Here is a 21,201-nt window from a genome sequence, read left to right on the forward strand (position 1 = left end):
TTTAATGGTAGCAATTGTAGGTAACATGCAGGAAGGGTGTAGACCAGGAAGAAACGTCTATTAATTGTCACATTTGCATTGTCAACACATCTGTGTAGCCTTGTGTATCCCTTAAAAGACAGTAAGTTAAATACCTTTCTCTTAAATTTAAAGTACACATTTTTCTCGCTTTTGTAAATAAATGTTAGATGAATTGAGTATCCTTTTGAAACTGTTTACAGAAACAATGCAAAAATAAACCACTGTTCATTTTCAAAATTGTTAAAAAATGTTAATTGCGTACCTTTTTAATGGTTCATTTGTCTTTCCCATTTTCAGAAATTGAGAAGGGAGGATGTGGGGACCCAGGTATCCCTGCCTATGGGAAGCGGACAGGCAGCAGTTTTCTCCACGGAGACTCCCTCACCTTCGAATGCCAGGCAGCCTTCGAGCTGGTGGGGGAGAGAGTTATCACATGTCAGCAGAACAACCAGTGGTCTGGCAACAAGCCCAGCTGTGTATGTGAGTACTGAGCCTGGTCCTGGGTCTATTCCGAGGCTGCCTTGAGAGGGGGAGAGAAGCAGGGCGGGTGCTGAGGGCGGGCAGCTCTCAGCATCGCTTGGGAGCATGACATTGACCAGAAACAGCCAGGGCTTCTCAGACACTTGCTCTCATACTTTTTTCACTTACTTAAAACCAATCAGTGATGTTCTTACTACTAGATAGATTAACTCACTGAGAGCTTTCCACTAGAAAGATCCTAACAGAGCATCACTTCCATCCAGAAGGGCTGATGCCAGACTGTTTGAGCCATCAGTAGAGCCCGGGGTCTTTACAACCCAATAATGTCCTGTGACACTTAAGACAAGTTGTGAGCATGGGCCATGCTGTCACTTTGCATTTCAATGGAAGAACTGCCTGCTTCCTCATAAGTGTTTTAACAAGTAGAAAAGAAGGACTTAATAGCCAATTGAAAAGCAGGATTGTTTTGTAACTAAATATAGCAATGACTGGGAACACATATGAAATTATGTGGAATAGTAAGCATATCCACACCCTAGAAATAAGTCCAATAGATGTTCCCTCCAAAAACTGAAGAATATGTATTCATATATGTGTAATATATACATATATATAAATGCTTTATATATATATATTCACATATATAATGTATATATGTGAATATATATTACTGACTTTTGAGTACACATTAAGTATTCCAACAGATTTTTATATTATCCACCCAGGACACGGTCTGATTTTCCAAGTTATTATTTAATCATTGTTACCCTATAAATAATTTAAAAATTAACTTGAAAAAATGCACTTTAAAGGCAAACACAAAATTTAAAATGAAAAGTTATCGTAGAAAACTGACTAGAACCAATACTGTTTTCTGGAAATTGTTCTTATGACACAGGCATACTTTTTCATATTAATATTTGCTCTTCTGAAGGCAGAAAGTTGCAACTAGAAATTTTAATATTTGCCACAAATTTCAGTCAACTTGATAGGATCATTTTTGAATCAAGCTTGCACTTTATTATGTATAGGCTCTAGTTGTTCTATATATTGAACGTATTCTATTGACAACTTGGGAAAGAGAAAATGTTATGGTCCAGGATCACCCATTTAAAAACAGTTGGACGATCCTAGGTAACTGTAGGTATGGATTTTCCCCAAGTCCTTCGCATGTAGCCAGTCCTTTGGATATGGGCAAAATTGTTTGAAAATTTATCTGTGTCTTCACAGTTTCCTGTTTCTTCAACTTTACGGCATCATCAGGAATTATCCTCTCACCAAATTATCCAGAGGAGTATGGTAACAACATGAACTGCGTCTGGTTAATCATCTCTGAGCCTGGCAGCAGAATTCACCTCATCTTTAATGACTTCGATGTGGAGCCTCAGTTTGACTTCCTTGCAGTCAAAGATGACGGGATTTCGGATATAACCGTGCTGGGCACTTTCTCTGGCAACGAGGTGCCCTCCCAGCTGGCCAGCAGTGGGCACGTCGTTCGCCTAGAGTTCCAGTCGGATCACTCTACCACCGGCAGAGGCTTCAACATCACCTACACCAGTAAGTGCGCCCGCACCTGCCCCATGTCCACTTCTCCCCTGGTTCTCACGTGTGTGAAGCCCAATGTCAAGGCTGATACTCCAGGGGTTTCATAATTACAGTTTGTAAAATTATATAGCATTATCCTGAGAACCTAGAAAATACCTCACTCCGTCTAGGTTAGTGTCCTGCTCACCCCTATAGTGAGGACTGGATCACAGGTCTTCTCTCTCTCTGGTTTTCCATCCGTCCATCCATCCATCCACCCATGTGTCCTCCATGCAACAAAATAGAATAGTAAAAAGGACTGAGGCGTTTGGGGTTAGGAGCCATGGATTAGAACACCTGCACTTGGATATACTTAGTTAATTTGGATAAGATGGCTAACTTTTCTTTGCCTCAGATTTCTCAGTTGCATTAGAGATTATATTTAAGAACATCTGCTTAAATTGCATTGTTGAGGGAATAAAGTAAGATAATAATGTTAAATAGGAGTTATAAGTTATAATTTACTGACTGCCTACTTCTCTTAGGTGCTGTGCTTATGATTTGACAGGAATTATTTCATTTAACATTGCTGGCACTCTGGAATAGAAGCTTCATATTCCTCATTCTGTAAATAAAGATAACTAGGCTCAGATCACGAGAGTAATCTGCCCAGGGACAGGTAGTAAACACAAGACCCAGGATGCTAATCTAGATATGTCAGAACCGAAAACCTTTTTTATCACCTACGTATCTCATCTCTGCTTTTCTTAGTGAAAAAGTGCTTTCAAACTGTGAAATGCTGTGTAGATGATAGTGATATCTCTCTACACGTCTCTTTCTCTCTGTCTCTCTAGTCATCAATATTCTGTTTATTGAATATGTTTATTTATCTATGAAGATATAACTGAAATTTGGGAAAATAAATTGCTTTATAAGTGGTTTTGTTTTCTTCTGTTTTAATACTCATAATTAACATTGAAGTATTTTTTATTCTAGTCTTTTTTCTTTTTCTTTTCAGCATTTGGTCAAAACGAGTGCCACGATCCAGGCATTCCCATAAATGGACGGCGTTTTGGTGACAGGTTCCTGCTTGGGAGTTCGGTCTCTTTCCACTGTGATGATGGCTTTGTCAAAACCCAGGGGTCGGAGTCCATCACCTGCATCCTGCAGGATGGGAATGTAGTCTGGAGCTCCACCGTGCCCCGCTGTGAAGGTGCGGGTCCTCTGTTGTTTGCCAGCTATTTTCCTTTGAAATGGTACATCTAATTTAAAAAACAGACACGCAAACAAACAATCAACAGTATTGGTTTCCTAGGGCTGCCGTACCAAGTACCACAAACTGGTGGCTTTAACAACAGAAATTTATTCTATCCCAGCTCTAGAGGCCGGAAGTCCAAGATCGAGGTGTCGGAAGGACTGGTTCCTTCTGAGGCTGTAAGGGAGAGCTGTGTTCCAGGCCCCTCTCCCAGCTTCTGGTGGGTTTGCTGGCAGTCTTCAGAGTTTCTTGGCTTATAGAATCATCATCCCCGTTTTCTTCACGTGAGAATGTGTCTGTGTCCAAATTTCCCCTCTTTCTAAGGACACCAGTCATATTGGACTAGAGCCCAGTCTAATGATCTCATCTTAACTAATTATGTCTGCAGTACCCTTATTTCCAAATAAGGTCACATTCTGAGGTGCTGGGATTAGGAATCCAGAATGTCGTGGGGGAGTGCGTAGTTCAACCTATAACAACAATGTAGTTTTTAGTTAACTATTTTGTTGCCCTTAGTGTAGCTGACATAAATACTGCCTAACTAATTTTCTTCTTGACATTTCCACTCTGGTTACGTATGTAAGAAAACCAAAAGGGAAAAAATTAAGGAGGATATTACCTTTGATGTTTACTCAGGTAAAAAAAAAAATTTACTTAGAATGTAAACTCATACCCTCCCTATCAGAATGGTCCAAGTGTAATGAGCTAAGAAAGGCCTTTTTAAAAAGTATCTCTAGTAAGTGCCGAAGAAATACAGATACTTTTTAAAAAGTAGACATTTTTTAGAGCAGTTTTAGGTTTACAACAAAATTGAGTGGAAGATACAGAGATTTCCCACACACCCCCGCCCCCCATATATTCACAGCTGCCCCCATTATCAAACATCCCACGCCAGATGGTACGCTTGTTACAACCGATAGACATATGGTGACACGTCACCATTACCCTGAGTCCGCAGTTTCCATTAGGGCTCCCTCTTGGGATTGGCCGTTCTTTGGGCTTGGGCAAATGTACGTGACATGTATCCACCATTACAGTGTCACACTGGGTGTTTTCACGGCCCTAAAATCCCCTGTGCTCCACCTATTCATCCCTCCCTCCTCCTTCCCTGCTTGCTAACCCACACGGGCAGTGGGGCTCTGCCTCACCTCCTTGTTCTGCCCTCAGCTCTACCTCCAAAGTTATTCCTCATTAGTTCAAGGATCAGCATTATTTTAAATCATCATTGGCTGATGCTGCTAAATTTACAGAACGATGTTTCTCATTTCCACAGTTTCATAAATTGTTAAAAATGATTTGCTGGACTGTGGGCACCACCCGGGAGTGGAACCTTGCTAAATTGAAGGGCAAGAGCACAGCAGTAGGACTTTCCTTTTTTAATTTATTTTGATCACATTCTAAATGTATGCTTCTGTATATTTTACATTTTATCAATGTTAATAAATGGCTAGGTTATTATCCTTTATAAATAAGTAAACAATACAATCAGGGTTCTCAGATAAATGGTACTGATAACAGGGCAGGAATAAATATGTTTGCAGATACTGCTTCAGCCAAGCGTTTCGCTTCTGACTTTGAAGCGTGAATAATTTTACAAGAAAGAAGCTCAAAACAAGCAATACTGTCTAGTCTCTGTTCTGTCTGCCACGGTTTTCACTGCCACTGGTGTGCTTACCTGCAGTGGGCTGTGTGCAGATAGGTGTAAGCTGCAGGGCAGGTAGGTTTCTCCGTGCAGTTGGGGAAAGAAAGGGCACCGGGAGGTGGCAGGTGAGGGTTCCCATAGAGTCAGACAAAAGGAGAAAGTACCACATTAAATGGGAGCAGGCAGTTCTCTCACTGTTTGGAAGAGACCTTCAGATGAATTTCAAGGCAAACCACAGCTATGGGTTGTTAACAGCAAAACAAACCCTTAGCACAAGGACTGGTTAATGGTGAATTAGATTGTTGAAGTTTACTTGTACTTAGAAAATCAATTACTAAGGGAAAGATTTTTCTCTCTTTATTTGTTCTACATTTAACCTTCCTCTATGCTTCAGCATAGATCAGTGTCATTAAAAAACACAAGTTATCTTGAGGGAAAAATTACTGTACAAGAACACATCTCTATGGCAACAAATTTTAAAGTTCAAAGAAAATTGGTGATTTCCTAGCAAAATATAAATTACCCAAAGTGATGCAATAAAAAGTACAAAATGTGAATAAATAAAGTACCATAAAAAGAAATTAGAAAGAAGATTAAAGACTGAAAAAGACACAGGCACCAGAGGCATGCACAAGGAAGTTGTCTTTCAAGTTCAGAGAATTTTAGCATTGGGAACATGGTCCCAGATAATGGAAAAGAGGCACTAACTCCTATATCACATTTTATAAAGCCAGTTTCAGTGTGATATACCCAAGCCAGATAATTGCATTAAAAATAAAGCTATAGACAAAATGTATATTCAAGAAGGACTTATTTTAGGGCTTCCCTGGTGGCTCAGTGGTTAAGAATCCGCCTGCCAATGCAGGGGACACGGGTTCGAGCCCTGGTCCGGGAAGATCCCACATGCCGCGGAGCAGCTGGGCCTGTGAGCCATGGCGGCTGAGCCTGCGCGTCCGGAGCCTGTGCTCCGCAATGGGAGAGGCCACAGCAGTGAGAGGCCCTCATACTGCCAAAAAAAAAAAATTCAATTGCAAAGATTTTATCATTTTAACAACATTTCAAAATATCACTTCAAACGTATGTGTGACATTCTAAATATGTAGTCATGTTCTTTTCATAAATTTTTTACTTTTCTTTTTTCGTTTCTTTTTTTCTATTACAAATGAAGCTACTATAATTATTTCTATGGATTCCTCTGTGTCAGTTTTTTTCTAACATCAAAATTTGTGTAAAATTTTATAAATTTTTCCAGCATTTTAATGCATATTGCTATTTTTTCCATAAAAGGATATTTTTCCAAAAATATTTTTTTAACTAGGAACATTTTCATGTTTTATTTGATATCTGTAGATTCACAAAAGTGATTACAAAGATGGCAAAGAACTTTGAGAAAAAAATAAATAAAATCTGAAAAATGTATGTGGCTAGGCAGAAACATGTTAAATATGTTATTATTTTAAATTTTCTGTACATTTTACAGAAATGCGTACTCACTTTTACTGAGCGCCAGGCACATACTTTCCTCAAACTCCCTTTTGTCTATATAATTATGGATGACTGTTACCCAACACTTCAAAAGGATTGATGCACACTCGTTCACGTTTATCGAATTTTATTTATTTATTTTTTTGTTTTCTAACAATCACCAGCAATTTAGTAAGATGTATGTGGCAAATTATTTTAATAAAATGAACACAGCCCAAAGTGAATAAACACGTACACATATTTTAAAACATACCCACAATCACACACCACAGAGTAGTTTAATTTTAGATGTGAGGTAATTTTAAGTTTGTGTATCAATAGACGTTTGTTGACATCTGAATACATGTAAAATGTGGGTATCAGTGGAATTCGCACCTCGTGACTTCGTTGTGATGATTGAACGTGATAATTCCTGGAAGTCGTCTGGCAGACACCACTCACTTAGACTGTGCCATTATTACCATTATTAGATGGGAGGAGCTTTGCTGCAGGTTGATGATAAATGCCCAGGTGTGGAATATATGTGCTCTGCTTTCAATATTGTTAACTTACTTGGGAATAACTTTTGCTTGAACACTAGAAACCATTAAGTCCATGAACACAGAAGCGAATTCCTGAAGTAACTGAGGTGCTGCCATGGTCCATATATATAATTTGACCTGTTTATACCCTGCATCATCTTTCAGCCCCTTGTGGTGGACATCTGACAGCTTCAAGTGGAGTCATTTTGCCCCCGGGATGGCCAGGGTATTACAAAGATTCCTTAAATTGTGAATGGATAATTGAAGCAAAACCAGGACACTCTATCAAAATAACTTTTGATAGGTAAGAAAAAACTTTGTTTTCCTTAATTTGGACCTGATGACCCATGCATGCCCAATGTTTTTATTTAAATGGATCTTAAATCTTAGAAAGATGACAGTTTTTCATTGGTTTCCCCAAAGGAGTTCACTTAAAAGGAAATAGGCGCTTGCTTGATGAATTCTGTTCTTCTGGAATTTTATCTTCTAAGCCCACGGCTACAGCGCCTCTGCAGACATGGTTGAGGGCATGGTGGCCCAGACAAGCATTCCCAGAACTCACAGTCGCCGGCCCTTGAGTCCACCTCTGGATTTTGGACCTGAGGCTAGAATAAATTCTGCTTGGTGTTTGATTGCAAATAGAGCCTTTTGATCCCTTACGTATTTCTAGAAAGCACAGGAAAAGAGTTCTCCCACTCTGGGGATGGCTCTGGGGACTGAAGGGCGGTTTGGGGTTGCAGAGCTGGCAACAGCCTGTGTGCAGCAGATTCATTACCTGTTAATTAGCTACGAGTGGTTCCGTCACTGCAGTGGTATTTGGCTTAGCTGTTTGATAATGTATTTGATAATCTAAGAAAAAAGAAGCATGCTATTTGAATTCTCCATGATCAAATATTGTCCAGATTGTCTCAACAATCAGTTTGAAGATTAAGAACCAAAAGTACTTTGGAAGGGACCCACATGCTTTAAACTCCAAGGAAGCATCTTTGTTTAGTGTTTCAAGGTTAATTAATATCTGAGCAAATTGGGCTTTCTCTAACAATGACCTTCTTAACTAGACTGAGTTTGGGGTTCTAGTATTCAGAATACTATAATGTCTCAAGACAGATGTACATTATTATATTATTTTTTAACTAATTTTCTAATTCTCAATGACAACATCCATACAGGAAAGGTTTTTAGCAGGAATTATGTTATCACTTAGTGATTATTTGTATTTGAAGTTATTATTGATATTATTATATCTGATAGGATAATTATAACTCCAGTAGGATAATCTCTCAGAAGAAAAGAAAAAATTGCTTTATGTGTTCATTATATTGGAGAATGGATTCTTGCATATAATCTTAGTCACTGGGAAAAAAAACCTTTATAAATATTAAGTAAATTGTTTGGTTTCTTATTAATTTTTACACTTTCTAGTATTGAGAGGGAAAAAAGAAGAAACACATCCTGATTTCCAGCAGCACAACAAATTTAAATCATTTAGTAAAAATAGTGATTTTACATTCTGGTTTGGCAGAAGTTATTAGCATTCCATTTTCAGTTGCCTGAACAAAAATACTCAATTTTTCTCAATCTTGTCTTTTCGATACTATTGAACTGCGGTATTTGCTAAATTCCATTTGTAAGTACCAACATTTCTGATATTTTCAGACACTAGTGATTATTACCCTGGACATAGTACACCACCCTTCAATAGTGTATTGGTTTATACCTTGAGCTGTGAGCTGACATCCTAATAAAGGATGTGTTTGCACAAACAGATTTTAAATTCCATACTGATGTTATTGTTACACATTGTGTGCTAGGTTGCCAAATGATGAAAAGCATTTATATTTTTCTTTCTGAGGTTACCCTGGAAATCGTCCAGCTCTTGAGGCATGCCCTCTGTCAGTCCTGGCTGTCTCTAAAGATGAAAGATGTGAAAACTTCAGTGCAGATACTTCAAATGAGATTTATTCCATGCTTATCTAGACTTCTTGAATGTGCACTGAGATAACTGTGAAGTCATAGCATCTTTAGAGAACATTTTTAATAGTAAAAGACAAAGCTGCCCTATCCCACCCCAAATGTCCAGCCTGTGGCTGTATTCTGACCTAGCCACACGCTACACCAGTTGTTTGAATGCCCCTTTACGGAAGATAGAGGGTCAGGGACCATTCTAAGTTAGTTGCAAGAATATATCATTGTTGTGCATTTGCACTAAGAGGAGTATGTGATTTAATGATAAACAGGGCAGGGCCCTTTGATTTCAGCATCTTTTTTCATTGCTCTGTGCCGGGAATCTCAGACAGCCACTCTGTTCCTTCCTCTTCCTCCCCATCAGCAGCATATGTTGCAGACCCTGGAGACCCACAGCACAGGCTACCCTGGAATTCTCTGTCTGAGAGTCACTGATGGATCAGAGGCTCCAGTCAGTTGAGCTGCTGCCTGAGAGCCATGCCAGACACTTGGAAACTGCTTTAGCTCTTTGAGGACGAGATGGGCCTATTTACAAAGTTATCTCAGTGCCTGGAATGGTACCTCCATTTCATCAAAGAGCACCCAAGTAGCTGCAACTGTATATAAATATAATATCAGACCAGATGATCTGGAAGCATAAGTCCTTCTTGGAAGAAAAGTTAAGCACTTTTTGGAAGCTGTTCTAACCTTTTCAGATCATTGAAGTAGTATTTGGTTTCTGAAGCAGTAATGTGCCCATGCTCTCCCACTGTCACACAAGTTAATGGAGCTTGAAAAGGCACAGAATTTTTTGTTTCAGGAAAGGTATTTAAAGTATTGTCATGTATTTTGATTTACCCTTTTCCTTTAGGAGATCATGTCACTTCAATATGCTCATTTTAAGAAATCCATAATCATGTTACACTTGGGATCATGAAAAACAGTTTGAAAATGTGCCATGATTGACTTACACTAACTGGCGCTTCTCTATCTACTGGCTCACAGTATTTTTATTTTAGAGCTGAGTCACTACCCCCGTTTCTGTCTGTGATGCTACTGGATGGAGTATTGAGTCAGAGGGAGGGATGTGGGGGTGAGTCTTCCCCCCAGAAATAAGTACTGTCCTCAAATACTACACGTGCTCAAGTCTTCAAAACATATGTACGTGTCTCTGTATCTATTTTATGTCCCTTGCTGTACTTGGGTTTTTAGTAAGTGAATGATATTACAGGATGTCTGTACGTTAATGCAGCTCTGCATCTCTTTTCTGACTGGATACGCTTGCCCACAGATTCCAGACAGAAGTTAATTATGACACCCTGGAGGTCAGAGACGGGCCAGCCAGCTCGTCCCCGCTGATCGGGGAGTACCACGGCACACAGGCGCCTCAGTTCCTCATCAGCACAGGGAACTTCATGTACCTCCTCTTCACCACAGACAATAGCCGGTCCAGCGTGGGCTTCCTCATCCGCTACGAGAGTAAGTGGTCCTCCCTCCCCAGGGCTGTGCCCGATTGTCGGGTTGAGTTCCACACACGTGGTCTCATTGTGTCACGTAGCAGGAGATGTGCTGGGAATGCATTTCTAATGCTAGTCAATGTAAAAAACAGCAGTTCTTCCCGCCTCTGTGCACACTGCACTGTGCCATCGTCAAGACTTTCTCTTATTAAGGACAGAGAGCCTTGGGGATTTCTACTTTACGACTCAAAAAGAAGACATATTCGTTTATTATAAAGCAAAATAATAAACTAATTAAAACAGTGAAACGTGTTCATTTACTGCACGATGTAATAATAAATTTCTACTATTAGAAAATATACCTGTTGGCCAAAAGAGCTACAGGGCATGTCACTAAAATTATATCTCCTGAGCAATATATTTTGTTAGAAAAATGGTTAGGGCAGTTGTGGTACTTATTTGTGAGTATACATGTGCCTGTTTCAGTCAGCAGAGAGACTGTAACTAAGAGAGAAGGAATTAAAACTCGTTTGAACTTTTACTAAATGACAAATACCTGTTGTTATTATTAACAACTGTTAAAAATGTTGAAGAACAATTATTAGACATATTTAAACACAATTGCTAAAATATCATAATGCAGTGTATTTTGCAAAGCAATCCCAATTCCTTCCCATTTTTGTTTCCATCTGTCCAAATTTGGCTCTTAGCTTTAGCTTCTGAAATTAGGAGATCGAGAGATTATATCATTTGATAGTAATATTTATGCAGGGGTGCTTCTGGAATGGAGTAGAGTGCAGTTCAGCCTGGGAATGCATTTCTAATGCTAGTCAATTTAAAAAACAGTAATTCTTCCGTTCACTGAAAATTCTTCGCTTCCAGAGTGGAATGAAAGAAGATGCATCAGAGTAGCTCAATATGGAATCTGAAGGAATAAATCCTTTATTTTTTTAGGATTTTTAAGGTTGTTCTTTTTCAGAATCTTTCCTAAAATAAACTAAACAAAGTTTTAATGTTGTTGTAAAAATACATATAATCTTATAAATGCATGAATGGGGCCATATCTAACATGCTGAATTTTTCATCTTTTTTTCTTTTTCTTTCCTTCCTTTCCCCACATTGCCCGCTGCTACTCATGTTAATCTTACCCAAACCCTATCCAACAACTAAAATTAATAACCTGTTGTGTATATTTCTCTTTTTTACATGCTTATCTATATAATTATATGCAAACATATATATGCAAATACACATATAAGGTTATGTGTACTTTTTGATTAAAAATGGAATTGTATTAGACTTGTATTCTGATAACAAGAAAATTGATTATTAAATATTTAAAGATTAATTTCAGATTTAATTCAAAGTTATTATGCTTTGTATATATACATAATTTATTTCAAAGTTACATATTTTTAAACTTGTACATTTTAAGAAGCAGAAACTTCTGTATTTCATTCCTTTCTTAACATTCCTTTAAGTTATCACTTCTCTTTGGAGTGAAGATGTGTACACATTACAGTCATCTGAATTTGTACAACTCCTCAGCATTGATCTGCTAAGATGTATTCTCTCCACCCCATCCTGCACATTTTTCTTAAAGCTACATACAATAGGTTGGCCTTTGGATATAGAGTTGGGTGAAACTTAAGAGAATAGATAGTTTTAGGTGCTAACAAACACTAGAACAGAGTATTCTATGTTCTCTCTCTCTTATTTGCATACCACAGATTATTTTGCCTATTTCTAGTCCCTTTTGAAGAAACAAGTTCTAAAGCCCATATGTAGGTAGTAGAAACTAATGTCATTTGCTTCTCTGCCTCATTTATATAAGTGGGTTGTTCTTATTCATGATTTCTGGAAAATCAGGGAAAGTCAGTCACAAGTTCCTATTTAGATTGCCACCATTATATAATATAATATAATATAATATAAATTTATTGAGTAGATAATTCTAACAATAATCATTATAAACTGAAAAGACTGACTGCATTATGTTTCAGGGTTCTTTTTATTTATCCTATATTTGAAAATGGACATGAGTCTGAGTAAGACATGGTATAACCCAGTGATCCTCAGAGGACAGTGCTTTTTGCCATTTTCCCTTCTTTTCATCAGTAAAAGGAGGCAAAAACAAACCCCCAGCTGGTGTGTTTGGAGGATAACTGTGCGAGTGTCTTAAATGTCTGATCCCTTGGAGCCTGGAATTCTTCTCCCTCCTTCTTTCCTGGAAAAGCTGGGGCTGGCTCTGTAGTTCTGGATGAGGGCAGAGGACAAGATGGGCAAGGTTCCTACAGCATCAGACTGTCCACAGCTCTGCCTTAGAGGGGACCTTGTTCTGGACATTCATCCACTCTCATTTGTGGACACCCGGTGACCCTTCCAGAAGACCCAGGCCCCAGACATTCCTGATGCAGTCTGTGGGTGAGAGCATTGACAGGATATTGGGGAACAATCACCAGGAAGGAAGTCACACTGAAGCTTGACTTGTTATCACCTCAATTTACTTATCTCTGGTGAAGAATTCGAGGAGAAACGGGAAGTGAGCAGAAGCCAGTGCGATGCAGGACCTGGCACTTTAATGGGAAGCAGAGCCAGGAAATGCCTGGCCTTCAGCGCAGTGGCTGTCGGGGCTGTTGCCACAGGCACCTGCGGGCTTTGCAGCTGACCAGGGCCCAGGCTGCCAGCCCGGCGTCCTAGGGCGTGCCTGCCGCTGCTGGGGCAGACACTTTACGGGAGCCCCGTGCCCAACTCACACCCACGTCCTGGGTACGAAGCCTGCCGAAGGAGCAGTTTTTCTCAAACACTGCTGTGCGCTAGTCTTCACCTGGGGGTCCTAGTGAAATGGAGATTCCTAAGCTCGAATTCCAGATATTAAAGTTGAGCACGTCAGAATTCTGGACCTTTGAGTGAGTCCTCAAGGTGATCCTGAGGGCGGTGGCGTGTAGGTGGCAGTGGGTGTCTGAGGCAGCCCAGGCAGGCCATGGCAGGTGCTGCCTGCCGCACGGGCTCCAGGTGGAGGGGACCTGCAGGTAGGTGCAGAGGGACAACAGAGGTAATGGAAGAGTAAAGGACCAGGAGAGGAGCACAGAGAGAGACAGAGAGAGAGAGAGAGGAGAAAAACATGGGATTGACATACCTTACCAACCCCTTTGTCATTTTGACCATTTCTAGTACCCTTTGAGGAAATGTGTTCAGAATCCAATATACAGACACTAGAAAAATAATTACACCTGCTCATCTGACACATTTTTAAAGAGTGGGTTGCCCATGACCTAAGAATGGTTTACATCAAATTTTTATGCCATTTAAAAATCATAAAATAGCCCATCTCCCTTTTGTCTTTCATCAAGAATGGCTGACACTGTAAACCTTTCTTGCTTTAAAAAAATGTTAGTGACCCCACCTCATGCCCAGATGGGCACATGGCAATCTACTCTACAGACAGAGAGCCTTGCAGGGGTGACCACACTCCACTCAAGTTTTGCTTATTTTTGTAGTGGTTCCATAAAATAATGTGAGCCGCTGTAAACGACATTCATTTCAGCTCTTTCTGAACTGTAGGGCAGAAGGGTTGAGCCAGTTTTTCAAGGTTTATTCCTAAAAGCATACCCAGGGTTGTAGTTCTACTCTTGTACTAAGTTTTAGGAATCGTTGCTCTCGTAAATATAATGTCCATTTACAGTCTGTGCTTTCATTACTTTATTCCTTATAAGGAATGTGGCACAGTTTATTCATATAATAGTAATTGCATTATCTCCCAGAATAATCATTTGTTCTGTTTGTTTGTAGAGACAGCTTTGAACCACACTTTAAAATCATCATAATTGTATAGGGAATTGAAAAATAAAATGCTAAAAAGTGAAAAATAAATGGATATCTTAAGTATATGGAGATTTTCCATTTAATTTTAGCACACTTCTTAGAAATGCTTCTTTCTAGAAAGAAGCAAGATTTACTAAATGTAAATATATATATCCTACTATGCAATTCATATACTGTGCAATTTTTTAAAAAATTTGTGGTAAGCAGTGTGTATTTTGTGGTGTGTGTGTGGGTAGATTAGTTTTCTTTGATTAAGTGACCTTTCTTATAACCAGAAAGGGAGACTGGTTAAGATGTAATGATAATAAATGCAATACAACTGCAAATTAGGTACAGCACACACACACACAGACACACACATGCACATACACACACAGGAGACAGAGGAAGAGAGAAAAACAGTCAAGGACTTAGGTTTGAATTTCAGTCAATAATTAACTTGACAAATTTACTTAATTTCTTAGCCAGTTTCTTCATCTGTAAAGTAGGGAGTGTAACCACTATTTCAAAGCCTTCAGCAGGCTGTGAAAAGTGCCTGCACTAAAGCGTGGCAGATAAAAGATACCCAGAGACCACGCATTCTCTTCCTTGGACTCGGACTTTGAGGAAACAGAGAGCTGAGCGGCACTTTACCGACATCAAACGTGTAAATGTGATCTGACATGGACAGTTTCACAGCAGCCGTCTTCCTTCATTCAGCGAGCAGCAAATTTGTTCAGTCACTTATTTGACAAAAGCCAAATGAAAGGAAGTATATTTATATCATGTATGTCAAAAAATTCAGAGCTGCGGGAAGTTTCAAGAAAGAAACAGTTGGTACAGAGTGTAAACATATTCACAGCTCCAATAGGATCCCCTGACCCAAATGTTCCACTCAGGAGTCATCCCCACGGGGACTTTCCTGTCTAATAAATGGGAGGGCCAAGGATCACAATATCTGCTCGTTTCCAAACTCAATATTTGCACCCATTATATTGTAAAAATAAATGAATGAATAAATAATGGCGTGTAGTTGGTATGAACAAGCGGTTATGACTTTAATGATTTTACTTATTTATTAGTTCAGTTTTACATGTAAAGAATTCTAAATTTAAATTTGTATGCTTTGGTTTCCTCTGATATGTTTCTCTATTTTCCCTACACATTTTGTATTTCCTTACAATTTATGAATTTCATTATGGACACTAATTAACACAGCATTCGCACATTGTCTAAAATAGTAATTTCTTTTATTGTTACTCACTGCAGTGCAGTGACTGTACCGTCTAGTGATCACAGGACGTCATTTGATGAAATGGAATAATTTAGTTGGCTGGTTTTTCAGGACCCTGGATACCAATTCATTTCTTTGTCAGAGATTCTTCTTTTTAGGAAATTCTGCTATTGATCTTGAGGCTACAAAACCAATCAGCCTGTTATTATGTACTTGCTGTGTTCAGGGCATTGCTGTGTACAAGCTCTGGGCATGTTGTGAAAACTCATAAACACTCCCTTAGAAGGGGAATGTGTGGTGTGTGTGTGTGTGTGTGTGTGTGTGCGCGTGTGCAAAGAGGGAGGAGCAGGGTAGGTGTTGGATCTTGGGGCAAACGATGGCCATGCTGCTTTTGGTATATCTGCAGCTCAGGAAGGGGTGTAAGGCATGCATGCATTTGTTGGCATACTTTGCAAGAAGTCAGGACAGTTATATCCTGTTGTTAAGGTAATAGGTGTGTGTTAGTTTTGCGATATTAGAATGACTAATTTTTAAGAAAAAATTCTTGGGAAAAATGATGCTATATTTTTTATTCACTTTGCCTCTTTCTCTTTTCATTGTTTTATTTATTTTTTCCTTTGGAAAACTTCACTATGATAGTCTTTTCTGCTGTCTGTTAACCTGTGAGGTGCAAAGTTTGCTCTTTCTGCCAATTCTGAAACCAGATGCAAGTTCTAGGAGTTCCCAAAATGACCCTCAGGTTTGATAATTCGACAGAAGGACTCAGTGAGCTCACTGAAAGCTGCTGTACTCACAGTCACATTTGTCACTGGAAAGGATACAAATGAGAACCAGCTGAAGGAAGAGGCACAGAGGGGAGACCCTGAGATTGGTCCGAACTCAGAGCTTCCAGGCGTCTTGTCCTCGTTGAGTCATGGACAGTGTCACCTCCTCCCACCCATGACTTCTGACATATGCACAGCTTACTGCCAACCTGGGAAGCTCATCTGAGCCTCTGTGTCCAGAGATTTTATCGACATTTCATTACATAAGCGTCATGGATTGAATCATTGCCCCATATGGTTGAACTAAGTCCTTACCTGCCCCTGTCCTTATAGGTTAGACTGAAACCATGTTGCCTCAAGGCACCCCACTTGAGCAACCTGCTGAATATAAACGATTAGGTGTGGTCCCAGGGGCCCACGGTGAATAACAGACACTCCCACCACTCAGCAAATCCCAAGAGTTTAAAGGTCACCTCCTAGGAGCTATACTAGTCTTGGAAATCACATTTCTTACTGAATATTTTTGAATGTGGCTCAGCCATCCTACTTGTGTTTCTGTCCTATTGGATCACATGTTGCTGCACTAAAGAAGAAATCACATCACTTCTTATTTAAGAAACTCACCCCTCCGCCTGCCGATGCAGGGGACACGGGTTCGTGCCCCGGTCCGGGAAGATCCCACATGCCGCGGAGCGGCTGGGCCCGTGAGCCATGGCCACTGAGCCTGCGCGGCCGGAGCCTGTGCTCCGCAACGGGAGGGGCCACAGCAGTGAGAGGCCCGCGTACCGCAAAAAAAAAAAAAAAAGAAACTCACCCCTTAGTTGTACTTCATGTATTTGACTTAATGAGGGAAGGTATATTCATAAGATACATCACTCAAACTTTGGTAAAACATATATAGTGATCAGAAATATTATCCCAAATATCATTTTAGGGGAGTAAACAGTCTGAATATTGGTAATACTTTAATATTTTTGCTTAATACTTCAAGTCATAATTTCAGTGTTTTGAATCTTACTGAGAGTTATGTATAGCAACAGCAAGTCTTTTTTTTAACGTTTGCATTCCTAAACATCACAATGATATTCTCTTCCCTTATTCCCATTTTTCCTCATCTTTTAAAATATATATTATTCTAAAAATAAAGAGAAATGTTAGAGACAGAGAAAAGAAACTCTTGTAATGACATGATCATCATTACTTAACTTTATATAGCACTTTACTTTTTAACATCTTTTAGCAAAGGCTAATTGTAGCCATCTTGAAAGTGGCTGACTTAAGTACAAATCTAAAAGAAAAAAGAAATGTGGAAATGCAATTTTAGAAAATTAACTCCAGTGTAGTTTTAATTTGCATTATGTGTATGGGCTTGGGTGGATGTATGCAAATATATGAAAGCTGAAGTATGACTGCCAAAATCTATTTGGTATATCAAATATAAAAGGAAAGGGGAGGGGGAGGGGTGGAGATAGAAAACAGAAAAACTTCGACTTTATTTAGTACAGTTCATTGCTTTTCAAATGAAAAAAGGTAAAATTCAGGGAGGTCAGCAAATTATTCAAGATTGGCACTACTTAGCTATCATCTGTAGCTAAGTTTAATGATATACATCTTTCTACAAAAAAAACAGGGCCCAGTACTTGAAAATGTATTGGTTTTCACATGAATGGATTATCGATTCACTTGCATGATTTTCCAGGTCTGATGATGTCTGGGGATATTTTGTATGTATTATGGCCCAAATATATTTTTCTAAAACCCAGCAAGATCCGTGTCTGATGGTTTTTTCTGTGCATGCAGGTGTGACTCTGGAGTCGGACTCTTGCCTTGACCCGGGGATCCCTGTGAATGGGCATCGGCACGGCAGTCACTTTGGCATCCAGTCCACAGTGACCTTCAGCTGCAATCCAGGCTATACACTGAGTGACGACGAGCCCCTGGTCTGTGAGCGGAACCACCAGTGGAGCCATGCATTGCCCAGCTGTGACGGTAGGTGGAGCTCGGCACAGCAGCAAACCCGGAAGACGTGCATAGCGATTCTTTAAACAGTCTGGGTGGCATGTGTTTCGTGGGGTGGTAGGATATGACTGAAGTGGGCCTTCTATTTGAAAGCTTGTACACCTTAAAAATACGGCCATTTAGCATGTGAAGTTTACCTGGCAAATCTTCTCTATGAAGCAGAGCTTCTGTTTAGAAATGAAGAACATAAATTATGGGCTGGCCTTCAGTTTCATCCCCAGACACTCAAGCTTGTAGAGCTTAGTGATGCACACATCCTTACCCACGGTGTTTATTGAAGACTACGTGAGACAGCATCATGAGTATGCATGTTCCACTCTGTCAGACCTGATTTTCCTGTGAACCGGTCCAGGCATCAGACAACTTGCTCCAGCTCTGCACACCTGGACTGTGTTGCCAATGACTCTTCCCTAAGGCAGAGCTCTTCCCCAGGGGTGTGGGAAGTCTTTCCTCTGGAGATCCCCCCGAGTGGTTTTGTGTGTGTGTGTGTGTGTGTGTGTGTGAGATACCACCCACTTCCCCTGTCTGCACAGATCTGCTTTTGGAAATCTCAAAATGAAAACATTCTTGTTGATTGTGTGTTATTGTATTATGCAGCTTTACACTATGCAGTTTATAGTTATAGCAAGATGGACGAATATGTTACTTGTGATCATTTGCGACAGTGTCAGGGATTTTGCCTTTGGCCATGAATATAACCACGTGGTTATATTCATGACCAAAGGCCATGAAGAATATACATATATAAATATATATAAAATATATCTGTTTTATATATATAATAGATATACATTCTTATATATATTTCCATATAAATATTATATATATTTCCATTTCCATTACTTTTTATAGACTTTAGGCATTTCCACTCAAAGATGATATATTGATATATTCTTGAAAAACCTTGACTTCTTCAAAATGATTCACCAAAAATAACAGGGTTTAATGGGACAATTATGCTTGGCTACAGACCACTCAAGACTTTGACCTTTGTCACCAGAGTATTAACCCAAACAATAACTGGTACTTTGGGAGAAAGACTGCAAAGTGCAGGTGGACAGCACACGGTGGTTGGAGGGTGTCTCAAGAAGAATGAAGAATCCACAAAACCAGGAGAGTGGAACAGTGCCCTCTGGGCAGAAGCAGATGCAGGTTGAGCTCTCCATCTATGGGGCCAGCATATCAGAAGCCACAGAAGGAGATGCAACCTGACGTGAAGCATTAGCTATGCGAGGCAAGGGGTGAGCCCTGCTGGGGAGGGACCCCTAGGTGCATGTGCCTACTTTTACTTTCCTTAATAGGGATCTGAAAGAGTTCCAGTTTTGTGCAGAAGATAAGCTGAGACATTTTTCTTTTCCTGCCATAGGTTATAACTCTACTGTATCAACTCCAGTATTTGCCTGGGGAGAATGTTGTAAGAACCCAAATAATTGTCATATTATGTTGACACCACTTTTCTATTTACCAATCTCAAATGAGCTGTTAATATAGAAATATGTATTGTAGCAGGGCAGCCTGTAGAAATGTAGAGGATTGTCAAAAGGTATATTCCTTACTACTCAGCCATAAAAAAGAGTGCAATATTGCCATTTGCAGCAACATCGGTGGATCTAGAGACTGTCATACTAAGTGAAGTAAGTCAGGCAGAGAAAGAAAATATCATATCACTGATATGTGGAATCTTAAAAATTGATACAAATCAACTTTACAAAACAGAAACAGACTCACAGACATAGAAAACAAACTTATAGTTACCAAAGGGAAAAGGGGAGGGGCAAGGGATAAATTAGGAGTATGGGATTAACAGATACACACCACTATATATAAAATAGATAAAAAACAAGGGGAAGGATTTACTGTATAGCATAGAGAACTATATTCAATATCTTGCAATAAATCATAATGGAAAAAGAATCTGAAGCTATACACCTGAAACTAACACAGTATTGTAAATCAACTATAGTTAAATCAAAACATATTTTAAAAGGTATATTCCTAATTCCCCTTATATTCAATTCAATATTTCAATGAAAAAAAGTGGCAGAAATTGCCCAGGTGTACATAGGTGCATAACTACAACGTGGACCACAAGCACCTTGGCCCCACGTTTGCCATACGTGAGGATGTATCAGAGCCAACTGCTTCCTTCAAAGCAGGTGAAAAGGGATGAAGACTTGCAGACAGTAGGTATGAGTAAATTATTCTAGGAAGATGTGTCTCCTTATTTGCATTCTTTTTTATATTAGACCTTAAATAAACTCTAAAATAATATATCACCTTAACAAATATATAGAGAACCATAATATAAATGAATCTACATATAGAAAATATCATACTTAATAGTAAACTATTACAAAAAGTCCCATGAAATTCAAGAACAGAACAACTTTCTCAGTATCAGAAATGTTATTTGACATTGCCCAGAAGATCTTAACTAAGACAGTAATTTAAGAAAATTATATGAATGATAAATGTTAGAAAGAGAATATAACCATTAGCAATAATAAGGGTTCAGTATGTGACTGCATTCAGGATAAACATAAATCAGTATATTTCCACAAAGAACATAACATATTAGAAGTATAATAAAATACATATATAGAAAATAAAACCCTAAAAACTGCCAGGAATATATCTAACAAGAAATATGAAGGCTTATATTTTTTAAAAATTAGAAAGTTACAATATAATACAAAAGAATAACCTAGAAATGGAAATACATATTATGTTTCTACATGGGAAGAATGAAATTTAAATGTACAGATTTTCTACAAATAGAGTTTAAAGTTCAATCAAATCTAATTAAAATTAATTTGGGTTTTTTGTAGAAATTTATAGACATTTAAAAATTAATCCAGAAGGGTAAAGTCTGCAAACAGCTAAGAAATGCATATTTTTAAGAAAGATAAGGAAGGGCTACACCACCTAGTATCAAAGAATACTGAAAATTAATGATTGATTAAAACAATATGAAATCAGTGCAGAAATACAGAAACAGATTAATGATACAGCATAGGGATCCTAGTAACGTATCTGTGCCCATATAGGAAC

At 39.0% G+C, this 21,201-nt stretch overlaps 1 protein-coding gene across 2 annotated transcripts in view; it reads left to right on the forward strand.

The window, feature by feature from the left end:
• The window catches only part of CSMD1 (CUB and Sushi multiple domains 1), a 1,753,128-nt gene that overhangs the window by 1,415,138 nt on the left and 316,789 nt on the right, over positions 1 to 21,201 (forward strand). For both annotated transcript variants that reach the window (XM_060291350.1, XM_060291351.1), the window contains exons 13-18: positions 319 to 501; positions 1,732 to 2,058; positions 3,044 to 3,238; positions 7,094 to 7,232; positions 10,164 to 10,351; positions 17,932 to 18,120. In XM_060291350.1, coding sequence (XP_060147333.1) covers positions 319 to 501; positions 1,732 to 2,058; positions 3,044 to 3,238; positions 7,094 to 7,232; positions 10,164 to 10,351; positions 17,932 to 18,120 — 1,221 coding nt within the window. The remainder of the gene's footprint in view (positions 1 to 318; positions 502 to 1,731; positions 2,059 to 3,043; positions 3,239 to 7,093; positions 7,233 to 10,163; positions 10,352 to 17,931; positions 18,121 to 21,201) is intronic.

This window comes from Globicephala melas, chromosome 21 (assembly GCF_963455315.2).
Source record: "Globicephala melas chromosome 21, mGloMel1.2, whole genome shotgun sequence".
NCBI lineage: Eukaryota > Metazoa > Chordata > Mammalia > Artiodactyla > Delphinidae > Globicephala > Globicephala melas.